This window comes from Opisthocomus hoazin, chromosome 18, assembly GCF_030867145.1.
Source record: "Opisthocomus hoazin isolate bOpiHoa1 chromosome 18, bOpiHoa1.hap1, whole genome shotgun sequence".
Lineage (NCBI taxonomy): Eukaryota > Metazoa > Chordata > Aves > Opisthocomiformes > Opisthocomidae > Opisthocomus > Opisthocomus hoazin.
In genome coordinates, this window is record NC_134431.1 from 1,131,823 (window position 1) to 1,147,307 (window position 15,485).

The window sequence follows — 15,485 nt, forward strand, 5'->3', positions numbered from 1 at the left end:
TGTCACCTTGGGGACTGCTCCCGAGAAACCCCTCACCCTGACGGGGCAGGGCTGGACCTGGAGCTGGGTGATCACCCACTCTCAGCTCCAGCATCTGGGTCTGGGGATGGGCCTGGAAACATCACGTGCACCGCCAGTAGTCCCCGATGAGCCCCAAGACTGCCCAGAGCCTGCAAATGGGGCAGGGGGGGTGAATAGTCTTGGAAGCTGAGGGTTCCTGTTTGCCTCATCCCGCTCCTCCTGTGCTCCCTCATGTCAGACCTTCTCCATCTCTGGGACCCACTGGGCATTTTTGCCGTGCAGCAACCCCGTCCGCAGCAGGGCAGGGCTCCTGCGATCCCCAAGCGCCGGGCTCTGCGGGTCCCTCACCGTGGCACAGCAGGGAGCGGGCTCGTCCTGCTCCGGGCAGCAGCGGGTAGCAGGGGACATTTCCCACATGCTGGGCTCCAGAGGTGACTTCTCCGCTGCCAGCTTAGCCCCCTTCCCGTGCCGAGGAGGAGTCTGGATACAATCGCCCCATCCTACCCCGTGGGCCCCGAGTCCCGTGCCCTGCCCTCCGGGGCTCACCCCGGGCGTCTGGGCCAAGGTCAGCCTGAGCATCCGTGACCTTGAGGGGACACCAAACATCATCTTTTCCAGTCTGGGTGCCTGGGGTCTTGGCTTTGCTGGGGTGATGCTGCTGGCCGTGGGGGTTGTCCCAGGCACCCAGGATGCTGGTCGCACCTCGACGTCCCCCAGTGCCCCTCCAGCCATGCCGACAGCGGCTGCCGGATGCTCCCTGCCGGGGCTGCTCTGGCTCCGAGTCCGGTGGCCCAGGCTGCCGACCCCGTCCGATGGTCCCAGGAGGGTCAGGGCTGGGAGGGAGCTGGGCAAAAAGCTTCCCTTCAAAACAAGATCCCTACCTGGCCGCTGCCTGCGTCGATCGGCCCAGGGCTGAGGGGCTGGTCCCACCTCCGCGGGGGCTCGCTCGGCTGCAGCGGGGCGGCACCCGTGTCCTCCCAGCCGAGCGGTGCGGCTGCCCAGCTGCTGGCCGGGCTCACGCCGCCCAGCTGTGCCCACAGCCCTCCGTCAGGCTGTCGAGAAACGGAGGCTCATTACATGGGTGGGGAATAACGAGCAGGGCAGTCGTACCCCTGGCCGTGGCCAAACCCCGGGAGGTGAGGGGCTGTGGGGGTCACATTCGGCGCCCGGGGCTGCCGGCACACCCGGAGGGGAACGGTGCCAGCGGATGCTTTGTCTGCAGCCCTTTAACCTCCTGACGCTGAACTGCAAGGAGGGGGCAAAGAAAAAGAAACCAGGCCGAGAACATTTTTCTGATGACACTCCCGATGCAACCAGTCCCACTGAAATTTGATTTGCAGCCGTGGCCAGCAAGGCGTCGGAAGCAGAGTGTGCTTCGATAACTCATCGCTCGTTAAAGCCTCGAAACCTGCTGGCCACAGCCAGGGGAGCCCATGACGCCTTTGCATTAAAAAGGATGGTGGAGATTTACATACATGGAATAGTCCCCTCCTCCCCCCATCCAGGCCTGGCTTATTTATCTTCATTCCTCTCTCTAGGGCACAACCAGGTTGATGTTCTTCAAGTGCCACTTTTTGGAACCGCCACCGTGACCTGGCGCTCTTGGCGATGGGAAGGCTTCAAACCAGCATTAGCCATGCAGGCTTCTGCCATGCAAGCAGCTGGCGCTGCCCTCCCGGCCCCACAGCCCTGCCCCACGGCAAAGGCAGCCATGCCCTGCGGAGCTGCAGGTCCTACCAGCGCTCCGGGGAAGCTCTGTAGAGCGGGGCTTACTGGGCACGCCGGCACATCCTTGCGATGCGTGGGTATAAGTGGTTAAGCGTTAGTTATTACCGGTGACCTGCAGACCGTGGGATGGTGGCGGTGCTTGGCCAGAGGCCCGGGAGCTGTGTCTGGGTGGGATGTGACCCGCGGCACCTCGGCGTGCCCAGCTGCCTGGGCACCGCGTGGAAACAGCCACGTGCCCGGCTGCCCAAGAGGTCACCCCACCGCAGCATCTGCGGGGTCTGCGGGGGCAGCGGGGCCGTGCTGGGGTCCTGCGGCAAATGGGGATCACACAGAGGGTGCTGAGGCTGCGGTGTGGGCACGTCGCCTCCTCCCCACGCTGCCACGGTCCAGCACAGGGGCGGGGGGAGCTGGACCCCCTCGGCGGCAGTGTCCCCCCGGGAGGTGTGTCAGTCTGTCCCCAGGGCCTCGGTGAACTGAACCCCCCGAGCCCTCTCCTGGCAATGTGACTTGAAGTGGCAGCTGGACCCCCTGGAGATGTTTGATAGGGTCTACCGGGCAATGGGGTGGCTACCGAGAGGGCGTCCCCTGTCCTCCTCCCTGCGTGGAGCAAGCCACAGCCCCCCCGCTGCACCCACCTGCAGGTAGTGGTAGGCCAAGTCTTGATGGCAGGACTTGGATTTCAGCAAGGCTTTGTCGATGGTGGCAGAGGCCTTCTGGCACACTTCCCGGGCATGGCTGAGCGTCAGCGTGGACCAGGAGCCCCTCTTAATGTAGTTGGAGTCGTTGTTGATGGGGATATTGGTGCAAGGGGTGACCTTGAGGTCGTTATTGCTCTTGGAGGACTTCAGCATGTGCTCGCTGATGGTGTTGTAAGCGTGCATGAAATATTTCGGCTGGCTGTGGTCCGGCTGCCGGCCCAGCGTCATGAGGCCCATCGGGTTGCGGTAGCTGCAGGTATCGCTGTCTAAGTTGTCATCTGAGCTCCACCAGCCTGAGATGTTGGATCTGGTCCTGCGCTTGGGCTCGGAGGTCTTTGCTCGGTCTTTGCTCTTGCTCCTCCGGTTTTGCTTGTGGTCATCCGCCCCCTTCTTGCCGTTCACGTTGCCTTTGGTGGGGCCCTCCAGAGACTGTGACTTGGCAAAAAGCTTCTGGACAGAGTGGACGAGGTGCCGGATGCGCCCAGGGCTCTCACTCCGGTGCTTCGCATCGCTCCTCTGAAACTGGAGGGTGCTGAAGCCGTCTCTGTGGATGGGCAGCTGCTTCTCAAACTGGTCGAGGAGGTTTGCAGGCAGGCGGTTGATTTTAGTGGCTTGGGCATGGCTCGGAAAAGGGTTGTCATCTGGGACCTCGAAGTGGGAGTTGTAATGGATGCGGGGGAAAGTGCTGCTGTTGGAGATCTGGTTGTTGAGCGGAAGGAGACAGTCACCATGGAGGGTATTCTGGGCTGGGAATCGGGGATCCATGGTGAAGGAGTCGGTGGGGCTGAGGAGATAAGGGTTCCTGTCCTGGGGGGCATAAAGAGAGTCTTGAGGGGAGTCCAGGTTATCGGAGAGGTGGCGGCTTCTGTTATCTCCTAAGCCCTTCATGGTCCCAGCGTCTCCTAGAGCATCGCTCGGGGGTGGTGTGGCAGAGCCCTGGCAGGAGCGCCGACCCTGCTCCCCCGCAGACTGCCCTGCACCTGGAGGAAGAGGAGAGATGCTCAGAGCCCGCCCAGAATCTCTTTGGCAGCCCACTCCTCGCCAGGGGATCCTTGCGAAGGCTGTCCCAGCTCTAAAAGCCAATGCCACCAAGGTTAAGGGACGAAGGAGAGAGGCAGCATGGGAGGGATGACAGGGCAGGAGGCAAGGAGAAGGGGCATGGGACCAGAGGGTGGAGAGAGCAAGGTAAAGCAGAGGAGGAGGGGAAGGATTCATGCTTTCTAGCTGTGGTTTAAGCGCTTGTGTGTCTCAGCGCTCAACCACAGGCTGCTTAAATAATGCTGCTGCTATTTTTCCGGTCTCTGCACATGTTTATTTAATGGAGTCCCTTCCCCAGCCGGCGTAGCAAAGGCTAGCAGGGGCACTGCCAGCACATCACTGCTCCTGTCCCATTTGTTCAGGGAGCTGGAGAAAAACCTGCTGTCAAACACTGCACACGGGCCCCGCCTGATCCAGGGGAAGTCTGGAGCCGGGCATCCCGTCGTCTGCATTATGCTTTGTGTTTCTGTGGTTACTGGATCTGGGAAGAGGGCTGGCAGCCCTGCTCTGCGCGTTGTGTGCAGCTGCGCTAATGCGAGCTGATGTCAAACGTCTCGTCTCCAACAAGCGCCCCGGTTTATGGCATGTTCCACCCCGGAGGAAACTGTTGCAGGAGCTGTGACGAGAGCAGAGGTGTCTCCGAACGCTGAGAGCCGGACCTGAGAAGCTGTTTGCTGCTTCGCTGATCTTTCCTGCCTTGCTGTGTCGCTCCCGGGGGAGCTGTGTCACCCCGCGAGCCTGGCCGTCTGTCCCTCGCTATGGTCCTCCTCCGCCACAGCGAGGGGCTCAGGCTGGTCAGCTGTGGCCCCTTCAGCAGGGACCGGCATCCCTGCGGGGTGCTCGAGGGGTCAGCCAGACACGGAGCGTCCCTTCTGGGCAGGGGAGCTCTTCACTGAAAGTTTCTCCACAGAGATCCTCATCTGCACTGGGTTATACAGGGAAAAAAGACAAACTTTTGGGGGTTGCTTAAAGAAAATCAACAAACATATAGATGGGTTGAGTTGTCAGTCAAAGAGTTGATCTTCCATGCTTACAACCTCTTTGAAATCATGTAATGTATAAACTAATTTTATATCTTCTTACCTTTTGGTTTAGTTTCCTATTTCATTTTCATTTTGGTTCGAGTGTTGCTTGAAGACAACAAGCAAACACTGAAGCGTCCTACGGGTGTAAAAATCTGGAGAAGGAGATCCTAGACCGCTTTTTCAAAATCCAGGCGCCCAAAACACGTACACACAGCTGAGCAGCTGTTTCTTGGTGAGATGAAGGGTCTGCTCTGGGAGCTGGGATGACAAGGATCTGCGCAGAAGAGTCGTTTTCCAACACCAGGATGATCCAGTGTTCCCCAACATACACCTGGAAGGGAAAATAGTGCCTGGACTCTCAGACCCCCCAGTGAGTTTGGGAGAAAGAAAACCATCATTTGCTTATTCCTAGAGAACAAGTAGGATAACGGTGTGTCACTGTGAGAAGCAAAGCTGGTAGTCTGGGCTCCTGCGTTCTCCCTGTTCAGCCACAAATTTGACTCCTGTCACCCCTAGGAGCTGCAGGTTGTCTGGTCAGCAAAAGCAGCTAGGGCTGAACTGGTGCGAGGAGCAGGGTCAGCAGTCACTGACGGGCGATAGGAATGGACAGACTTGTCTTCCTTCCTCACACAGGAAAAAATAATGAAAAGCAGCTGGGCCTCTAAACAATTGTTTGGAAGCACAAAAAAATAAAGTGCAATGTATTCCATAGCTTGATGGGTTTTAAAAAGTCTCCATCTAACTCTGTCACTCCCAGAGGGCTGGCAAAGCGAAGCCGGGCTTTTCAAAGCAGTGGTCTGCAGACAGCAGGAGAGCGCAGCCTGGGCTCCCCACCCCGCTGCGACACGGGGACTCCCCTCTGACATGAGGACTCCACTCCAACATGGAGACTCCAATCTGACACGGGGACTCCCCTCTGACACAGGGACTCCAATCTGACACGGGGACTCCACTCCAACACGGGGACTCCTCTCTGACACGAGGACTCCACTCCGACATGGGGACTCCAATCTGACACGGGGACTCCACTCCAACACGGGGACTCCCCTCTGACACAAGGACTCCACTCCAACATGGAGACTCCAATCTGACACGGGGACTCCCCTCTGACACAGGGACTCCAATCTGACACGGGGACTCCACTCCGACATGGGGACTCCACTCCAACACGGGGACTCCCCTCTGACACGAGGACTCCACTCCGACACGGGGACTCCAATCTGACACGGGGACTCCACTCCGACACAGGGACTCCCACTCCAACAGGGGGACTCCCACTCCAGCTCCAACATGGGGACTCCACTCTGACACAGAGACTTCCACTCCCACTCTGACATGTGGACTCCACTCTGACACGGGGACTCCACTCTGACACGGGGTCTCACCTCTGACACGGGGACTCCCACTCCAGCTCTGACAAGAGGACTCCACTCCGACACGGGGACTCCCCTCTGACACGGGGACTCCCATCTGACACGGGGACTCCCACTCCAGCTCTGACACGGGGACTCCACTCTGACATGGAGACTCTGACACAGAAACTCCTGCTCTTGCTCTGACACAGAGACTCCCACTCCCCCTCCAGTGAACCCCGTTCCCGGGGTCCTGCGGTGATCGCATCCGAACCATTCCAGGCAGTGCCAGCTGCCCCCAGCACTCCCATGAAGCTCTCGCCCCAGGGGCTCCTGTGGCTCCACACAAGGCTCTCTCTGCCCCATCCCCTGACTCCTGACACCCTCCTGGAGAAGCCCCCATGGTGTGGGTCCTCTTGAACTGGTCCCAGCTGCTGTCACCTACAGCCAGGTGCCCTGCCATGTGGCCTGGACTTTGGTGGTGTGGGACAGATGGTTTGGTCCTCAGATCTCTCCACCACACAGACAGTGCCCAGGTGCTTGGGGATGAGGACGTGGCTGTTATCCTGGCCTGAGCTGGGGGAACTTTGATACCAAACCTGCCCTTCTCACCACAACACTCAATGCAACATTAGAATCGCAGAATCACAGAATGGTCGGGGTTGGCAGGGCCCTCTGGGGGTCACCCAGCCCAACCCCCTGCCCAAGCAGGGTCACCCAGAGCAGGCTGCACAGCACCGCGGCCAGGCGGGGCTGGAATATCTCCAGAGAAGGAGACTCCACAGCCTCCCTGGGCAGCCTGGGCCAGGGCTCCGTCACCCTCAGAGGGAAGAAGTTCTTCCTCGGGTTCAGCTGGAGCTTCCTCTGCTTCAGTTTGCGCCCGTTGCCCCTTGTCCTGTCGCTGGGCTCCACTGGAAAGAGTCTGGCCCCGTCCTCCTGACACCCACCCTGCAGATATTTGTAGGCATTTCTAAGGTCCCCTCTCAGCCTTCTCTTCTCCAGGCTGAACAAGCCCAGCTCCCTCAGCCTTTCCTCGTAGGAGAGATGCTCCCGTGCCCTCATCATCCTCGCAGCCCTCCGCTGGACTCTCTCCAGTAGTTCCCTGCCTTTCTTGAACTGGGGAGCCCAGAAATGGACAGAGTGCTCCAGATTCAGCCTCGTACTCCAGATGTGGCCTTGACTGGTGTCCAGCTGCTCGTGGTCCCTGTGGGTGTCATCCTTTTCTCGTCGTGCTTTTCAGCAGCTAGGTGCACCAGCCCCTCTGGAGTCCCTTGCCCATGGGACAGCACCCGTGTGAGCTGGTGGAGCAGCAGTGGGTGCTGGCTGGAGAGGTGCCACAGAAGAGAGACTCATGGATGCACAAGGCAGCCCTGTCCTGCTTTGGGCAAGCTGGCATTAGTGCTGTTATTAAAGAGTGGTGAAAAAAAGCCCCAGCAGATGTTTTCAAGAGAAACTCTCTGGACAGAAGAGAAGGATGGGGTGTAGAAGGACAGGCTCCAGACTGAGCCATCCGTCTGGTCCTTTAAATTCCAGATGGCCATGAATGGGCAAGCTCAGCCCTGTCCAAATTGGAGAGGAAGCCCTGCAAGTAGTAGGGAGCCCAAATCCTCCATGAATACCACCCTGATCTGCCCAGGCTCAGCTCTTCCCTCTGTGGCCTCTTCCTTCTTTCCTTCCTTCCGTGCCCCAGGTCGGGACTCTCAGCAAGGTCCTTCGCTCGGGCTCAGCCGCCCAAGGCCATCCTGGCTGTGATGGACGCTGTGCTTCTCCCATCACATCAGGCTACAGGAGTCAGACCGTCCCTAAGGAGACAGGACAGCGCTGATTTGATTATAATGGGATGTCTCTGGGTATTGATAGTAAATACGTCTTTTCCTACACAGGGCAATCAATATTTGAAGCAGAAATCTCCCAGGCACTCCTGGGGGAGACTTTAGCCCCGTGACTGCTTCACCATAAAGCACATCAGCATCACTGCTTTTGTGTTCGCTGGGCTCCAGAATAAAGTAAAACTGCCCTAGGACTCAAAATAAATAGGGAAATGAAATGAAATTAAATAAATGAAATGAAAATAAATGAAAGGCAATGAAAGCCTGGCTCCCAAGCAAGAGCGGAGCTGGGGGCTGGACTGGGTCAGGACGGCGCAAGAAGCAGAGGGGCAGGGAGGGGTGACTTGAGGGGCTGTGGGGACAAGCGGGAAGGGAGGAAAAGTGAAGTTTGGGGGCGGAGGGGCTGAAGGGGCAGGAGCAGAAGTGATGGGAAGGCAGAGAGCAGGGGAGGGCAGGGAGCTCCTTCTCTCCCAGGCTGGTATGCTCTTGCCAAGGTGGACACTCGCTGCTATATGGTAGGTAAGGTTCTTGCTCCCTTTTCCTCCCGTGGGCTCTTGCAGGGCTGCGAACAGATCCCGAGCCTCCTGCCTGTCCTGCTTGCCCTGGGCATCTCTCCGCTGGCTGGCCAGGCGCAGCGCGGGATGCCAGCCCTGCTGCTGGGCCTGTGTCGGGTCAGGGCTGGTGGGGCAGCCGGGAGTCCCCCAGCCCCTAGTGCCCACCACGCTGGGTTTGCTGCATCCTCTCCCAGCTGGTTTCCCTTTAAGATGGATTAAACTGTTTTCATTACATTTCAATTACACTCTGCAATCCTTGGTACTTCCTTGCGATGTGGGGTCAGGGAAGGGCGAAACCCAACAAGCCTCTTCCCCGCCATCTTTTTAATTTGGAAGGATGAAAAAGCTTGACATTAAATCTCCCAAATCCATGACCCTGCAGCTCACAAAATGCGCAAGGGCTGTCTCTCGGGACAGCTGCCCGGTGCCACTGCGGTGTCCCCCGCCCTGAGTCAGGCACCATGGCAAGGAGGTGGATGGTCCCCAGCTCAGGGAGGGCACCCACAGTGGTCAGCGGGAGAAGACCCTGGTTAGCAGATGGTCATCACAGGGGCTACCAGGCGTGGAGAGGATGCGTCCCCGAGCTCGGGGGAAGGGGCTGGTTTTGCTGCATGGCCCCATTACCTTCCTTCCCCTCAGCTTGTGTTTTTTCCTGGTTGTCCTTCCTCTTCCCAGTGGCTTTGCTGAGAGTCAGAAATCTTTGAGGTGCACTGGATGACCTGTCCTGATTTATGGCAGTTGTTTCGTGTGTCCCAAACCACTCTGAAGCCCAGCTGGAGTCAGCTGCCTCTTGGGCACTGGAGCTGCCTGTTTGCAGGCTCGGGCTGGCTGCACTGAACTCATTTACAGCAGCACCTCCTACGAGACACGTCTGCAGCTCCAGACACCGAGCAGCGTATGAAATGTCAGATCATGCAGGAGATGATAGCCTTGCCTGAAGAAGCTGCCTGCTCAGCAGGGCCTCCTCTGCTCCCCTGGCTGGGTGCTGCCAAGGTTTTCCTCCTGTAGGACCCACAGCTGCTGTACTTGTCTGCTGTGAGTGGGAGATGGGACTGGTCTGGGGGCTGTGGAAGCTGGTGGGAGATGGTTCACGCCACTTCAGGAAGGCTGAATCACATCTTCATTGTGAGCTGAAAAGCCTCCATTGTTGTAAGAGATACTTCAACAATTGCAAATATTTGCTTCTCTGTCTCTTTTGAACAGCAAAGAGATTAGGCTGGCCCGAACTCTGGGCAGAGCAGGAGGTAACCGAAAGGAACTGGATGGAGAAGAGGAGACAGCTGCAATGCAGCAGAGGCACTAGCAAAGCAATGATTTCCTAGCGATCTGTCCTGTCCTCACTCTCACCTGCCTGCCCAGGTTACGGCTGTCCATCCAGCCAGTCGTCCAGCCGGGCAGTGTTTGGTGAGTCCTTGAAATTCTGGTTCCTAACTCCTGGCAGAAAGTGTGAGCGAGGAGTCTGTCAAAATGCCACCTAGGGTAGCACCAGGGCAGAAGTCCAATGAGCTGTCCTGGAGATGTCTGACTGTCTTTGCAATCCTATAAAGCTCTGAAGTTTCTACTATCCATCTGGCATCTCTCTGGTGGCAGCTCCAGCCTGTGTTGTCTTGTCCTGTCCACCCTGCATGTGAAGAACAGGTCTTCCTCCTTTCCACTCTTGGAGATTAGCTCCACGTCCCCTTGGAGGTGCTCCACCAGGCTGCACACTGTGTCCTCTAGAGGATGGCTGCCCAGGAGACACTGGCCACGGGACCGTCCCCGTGTCCCCATGGTAATTCCTCCCTCGTTGCTGTGACACGGTGAGGGCAGCAGCCAGAGGACCGCTGCTCCACAGGGGCTGCTCCCTACCTGTTCTGCACAGGCTGGAGCCTCAAGACACAAAGCAATGAAGCCTGGGAGGCCCCTGTGCTTGTGAGTGTGCAGAGCACCTCTTGCAAGCCAACCACCTGAGGGACCACGAGATTTGATCAGCTGCTGTGCTGGGGCTGTGCACCACAAGGACTTGTGCAAACCACCTGCCACTGCCCACCATGCCTCCGTTTCACCTTTTGGACTGGAGGTGGGCGTCCAGGAGAAACTACCCTATTTCTCAGGTCTCTGAGTTCCTGACTTAAATTCTGCAAACCCGCCTTGAAACAGCTTATACTGAGGGCATGGAGAAGACAGAGCAGCGGACAGGGCAAACCCTCTGCCCTCTCTTAGCGAGCGAGGCAGGAGAGGTGGAAACGCGGTACGTTACCCTGCCAGCCTTCCCTCGCCTCGCCGCTTTCTGCTTCAGTCCCTCCCCAGGATTTCACTTCCCAGTTGGCTGGTGCTCACCAGTCCAACGCACGGCAGAGGCAGCCAGTGCTGGAGGTCACCGGGCAGGGCTCGCTGCTGCTCACCAAGCCTGGGGGGGCACAGGGAGCTCTGAGAGCATCCCGACGTTCACCTGGGTTTCTGCTCCTCGCGTGTGCGTGTTGGGACTGCAGCAGGAGGGCACACACGCGTCTGTGCGGCTGTCGATCGCACCCGTGTGCGTGTTCGTGTGCTGTTGCCAGTGGTGTCCGTGGCGGGGACTCAGGTGCGGGGTCCAGGGTTGCCCTGCCAGGGGCTGGAGGTGGCCCAGAGGCTGGAGGTCAGACCTGGCTCCGCAGCCTTCCCGGCGCGAGGGGCTGCAGGGTGGGTGCTTCTGCTCCCGGAGAATCTGGGGAACTGCCCAGTGGCCAGCAGCCTCCCTGCCTTTTACCATGTCCTTGGCACCCGTCTTTCATGCAAGAAGTTGGTGTCCTCTCCCCGGCTGCCCTCCTCTGCAAATGCAGCCATGGCTGCCTTGACTGAGTGGTGCCTTGATCCAGAAACGGGCACTTGAAGAGCTCTTCATTCTTCCCAAAGTCACAGCCGAAGGCATCATTCCTCCCTCCCCTTCCTCCCCCCTCCTCTCCTCCTCCCCCTCGCAGATGAGCCGTAGCCTTCCCGCTGTTCTCACCAGCAGAGCCTTCCAACAGCTTCAAACTTTGTTCCCTGTGGAAACACCAAAGCTGCTGCCCCCACGCAGCACACCAGCCCAGGGGCCTTCATCCTTGCTAAACAGAGGGAGGAACCTGCCACCTCCTGGGAGAGCTCAGCTCTCATCCTAACCTCTGTCATGTCCCGTCTAAAGAACATCACGCACCATAAAATCACCGCAGCCGTGCAGAACACCAGGCACCAGACGTACAGCCAGGCCTTGGACCAGGTGGTGCCAGCAAGAAGCCAGAGAGCCTCTCGCCAGCCTTCCTAGCTGGCATTTAAATAACACGCAGAAGACTTGTCTAGGTTGGAAGGCGTCTCTTGAGATGACAGCCTTTGAAGTGGGGTTCACCTGAACAGGGCTGGTTGGGGAGGAACGTGTGCCACCGAGGCAGGGCTGGCTGTGAGGGCCCAGGAGGCCATGCAGGTGCTGCTCAGGAGAGGAAGGGAGAAGCATCAGGAGGAGCAGGGAGAAGCATCAGGAGAAGCAGGGAGAAGCATTAGGAGAAGCAGCAACCTGTAAAATGGCACTGCTCATGGTAAAAGTCCCCCAGAAGGAAGAAACCCCCGTACTGACGGGGCTGCAGGCACCCTTTGGTGTCAGCTAGTCCTGCCCTCTGCTGATCAGCTCTTCCAGGGCTCCACATACCATCATCTCCCACGTAAACCTCAGCCCAGCCATCCAAGCTGGCTGCAAACACATGGGTGGCTTTTATATATAGAAACCCAGCAGCGTGCTAATAACTAGCTAGATAAGGAATAAATGATTCCCAACCTGCAGAAGAAAAACGACTCCCATCACCCTGCCACAAGAAGCTTAAAAAATTGTGTACTGTGGTGTAGGTGACGTCGATCTGCCTACACGCATGAATTCGAATGTTCCCTGAATTAGCAGGAACACTTCGCGTGGCGTTCAGCGAGGGGGGCTGCCGGCTTCCAGGACATTGCATTAATGATGATTCAAAGAGTTCAGAATCTAATCACAGGGGATAAAAATAGCTGTCTCCTACTCAGAACAATTCATTACACAACAGACATTCCTCCAGCCTCCTCCTGCCGCTCGCTTCTCCCTGGGAAGTTTCCCACTGCTGCCGGGGAGCTTCGTCCCAGGGGCAGGGCAGGTACTGAGGTCTGAGCAGCAGGCCACGCTGCCCGCCCCGGGCTGCTGAGAAGAGCTTAAGCCAGGGTCTCCTCAGGAGCACCCGTGGGGTTAACATCACCCGGGCTTTCCCACCGAGACAAGTGACAGCACGACCGGGAGATGAATCGAGGTACAGCCGCCCTTTCCCCCTGACTCTCCTACAGCGAGGGAGGGGAGACGGCGTCTTCCAGCCAGTTGTGGGTCTCATCTACTTGGGATACCTCCTTAGGAGATGGTGAATTGCTTCACCAGGGCCAGACTGTCCTGGTGCCCGAAGGTGTCCCAGCGGGCTTGCCCAGCCCACATACAAATCCAACCTGCAGGCAGCCTATGCTAGATGAAGCAAATCCCAGCGTAGGTTTCATCGGTGTATGAGCTCAAGAAAGTGTGCAGCCCTGATTTCCCAGCACTGCTGAGTCCCATGTCACTGGTGGAAGGATCTCCTCACGTCTCACTGCACGTGTGAATACATGGTTTGTGCGTTTTTAATGGGGAATCTGCAGATAGCTCCTGAGGCCCCATGGTAGCTGAAGAGTGCCCTGGGAGCCTCGGTGCACGTCTGTGGTCCCCTGCTTGTTCTTCAGGCAAAGGGATGTCTCTGCTGGGACTGCCAGCTGATGCCCACTGGGGTGATGGAGAGAGATGAGGTCTGACTGGAACCATCCCGAAACAGACAAAGAATAATTCTTCTTCCTTATGTGCTCTAGATACTCTAGATACTACTTTTTTTTTTTTTTTTTTTTTTTGGTAGCAGCACAACAAAGTGCTATGAAAATCAGTGGCTGCAATATGACAAAGATTTTTGACTTGAGGTGTTGACTAAGCTGCAGGAGCAGATGAACTCTTGAGAGAGACAGAGAACTTATCTTCGTGCAAATGTCACTGGTAATATAATCAACTCACAAGGGAACAAAACCCCAGAAACTTTACAAGCTATGTGACTGTCCCTAAATAGAAGTTTCTCAAAGTTCTCCAGAAGATGGGATCTGTTCTGAAGAAGGAAATGCAAAGCATTAAGTAGGTCAAATGAGCCAAATGAAAGCACGATAAGAAAGTGCGAGTTTTCAGGAAGAAAGCAGGAGAGCTGATGAGATGGATGGAAGGACCAGGGCAGTGAGCAAGGGTCACTGTCTTTTGAAACCCACCTGCAGTCTGCTCTCTCACAGGGCACTCGGGGCGCAGGCTGGTGGCAACATGCTGCATGTCCAGCTTGCCATGAAGAGCAACTAATGAGACCATTTGGGACCCAAACTAATTTGTTCTGGTCAGCGCTGTTCAAGAGGCCTGGAGGGGTGCGTGTGTGTTTGCAAAACCCTCTGGAGCAAGCAGAGGGTGAGAAGAACCTAACGTGGCTGCTCTCGACCTTACTTTTGCTGTGACTCCCAGGGATGGGGGTTGTCCACCCTTGCACTGAAAACCTGTGACACAGAAGCAGGCAGGCCACTCCGCTTGCCCTTCTGTGCTACCGCCCTGCCCAAACTGCCCGCCGGATCCGCCCGTCTCACCGTGCTACCAGGGCCAGCAGCAGCCCCCGGGCTGGGGGTGCCGAGGACGAAGCAGATGATGAGGAGGTGGGGATAGCTGGGAAGGTGGGGACAGGCTCCTTGCCCTGGATGTTTGTGGCACAGCAGTGACAGGGTGCTCCGAATGGCGGTGGCGGTTGCTGCTGCACCACCAGGTCCCTGCAGCCTTGCAAGGATGCTGCTTTGCTCCAGGGCAGATGTTCCTGTTGTCGAAATGTCCAGCCGAAGCTAGGTGCGGTCCTGCCTGCGGTTGGGGTGCAGGATGGAGATGCTCTCCGGCAGTGGATTTGCTCAGTGCCTGAGGCAAAGCAGCTCATGTCGCCTGAGGGTCTTGGGGCAAGGGGGAGCAGGTGGGGAAAGGCCAGCAGCTCCCTCTGCCATTCTTTCCAGAGAACAGACGGAGACTTGTCTGCAGCCTCCTGTGTGCTGGAAGCTGCGGGAGAACTTCCTTTGTCTCAAACTAGGTCAGCGCGGAGGCGTGACGTTACTATAGCAATTGGTATTAGATTTCATAACTTTGTTTTAGCGATCGGCGTGTCGCAGGATCTCACTACGAGATGGAGGGAGGGTTGTCATTGAAACATCCTCTCCAGCTCCCCTTCCCCGGCCTCCCTCTCCCTCCTGCTCTGCTGCCCCTTGTACCGCAAGCACACCGCTGTGTCTGCCCGTCCATCCGTCCCCCCCTTGGTGGCTTCTGAAGAGCCCCAAAGTCATCCCTGGGCCATACTGTACCTCTCACAGCTTGTTGGGTGTTGGGACTAGGCCAGGTTCAGCATCCTGTGCACCTTGGGTCCCTCCGGGCTCCAGAGCTGTCCCTCATGAAGACCTGCCAGGCAGAGAGAAGAAGGGAAAACGTCCTTGGGTCACAAAGAGCAGAGCGGTGCCCTCCTGCCAAATGTCCCAGGCCAGAACCCTGGCGCTGTAAAGACACAACCACCCTGATGGACACCCAGGTTGTCTTCATTAAGTCGTAGCAAAAGCACAAGGCAAATGCAAGAAAGCATCCCACGAGAAGCGGCAGAGGCAACACCCCTGGGAGCGGGGGAAGACGCAGAAGCGGGTCCCACGTCCCTCTGTGTTGCACACGACCTGGACGGATGAGCTGGACATCAGGTAGGTGGGGAGGAGAAGATGCAGAATGCCTGGGCTCCTTGCTCGGGGGTGCAGGGATGGGGTGAGCCCCTTTGTGGAAAGCGCTCTTTGACTGTCCTTCCCTTGTTTCTTTGCCATGAAATTATCCCTCCAGGAACAGCCTTGCTGCCCACAGCTGTATCGTTGTTCCTTGGCCATGCCAGGAGCTTACTGTCCTGAGCAGGAGCGGTTCTGCAACCCTCTGTGCCTCATCCTCTGGGCTGTTCGCTTTGCCCGGAGCCCTGGGAGACCAGAGCCTGGTACGGCAGGAAGGACAGTCCCGGGGATAAACCTTTGGTGTGTCCTAGCTACACACCTGCCAAGACCTGTGTCTTACTCTCACCTGCCAGTGCTGCTCATTAAACTTTTGCTCGAGCAGCTCACACTGTAAATCTTTTCTGTCTGGTCACTAGGTGCTACTGTATTGCAGCTAAAACGTTGGGCTGCTTTCTTC

The 15,485-nt window shown here is 57.5% G+C and overlaps 1 protein-coding gene across 5 annotated transcripts in view; it reads right to left on the reverse strand.

Annotated features, from left to right (window-relative positions):
* Positions 1-15,485, reverse strand: part of DLGAP4 (DLG associated protein 4) — a 189,482-nt gene that overhangs the window by 72,080 nt on the left and 101,917 nt on the right. For 2 of the 5 annotated variants that reach the window (XM_075438654.1, XM_075438652.1), the window contains exons 3-6: positions 14,633-14,726; positions 4,569-4,841; positions 2,385-3,427; positions 903-1,073 (exon numbers count right to left, since the gene is read on the reverse strand). In XM_075438654.1, coding sequence (XP_075294769.1) covers positions 903-1,073; positions 2,385-3,335 — 1,122 coding nt within the window. In that variant the 5' untranslated portion in view covers positions 3,336-3,427; positions 4,569-4,841; positions 14,633-14,726. Of the gene's footprint in view, positions 1-902; positions 1,074-1,758; positions 1,813-2,384; positions 3,428-4,568; positions 4,842-14,632; positions 14,727-15,485 lie in introns of all 5 variants that reach the window. The other 3 variants (XM_075438656.1, XM_075438653.1, XM_075438657.1) reach the window with 3 other exon arrangements.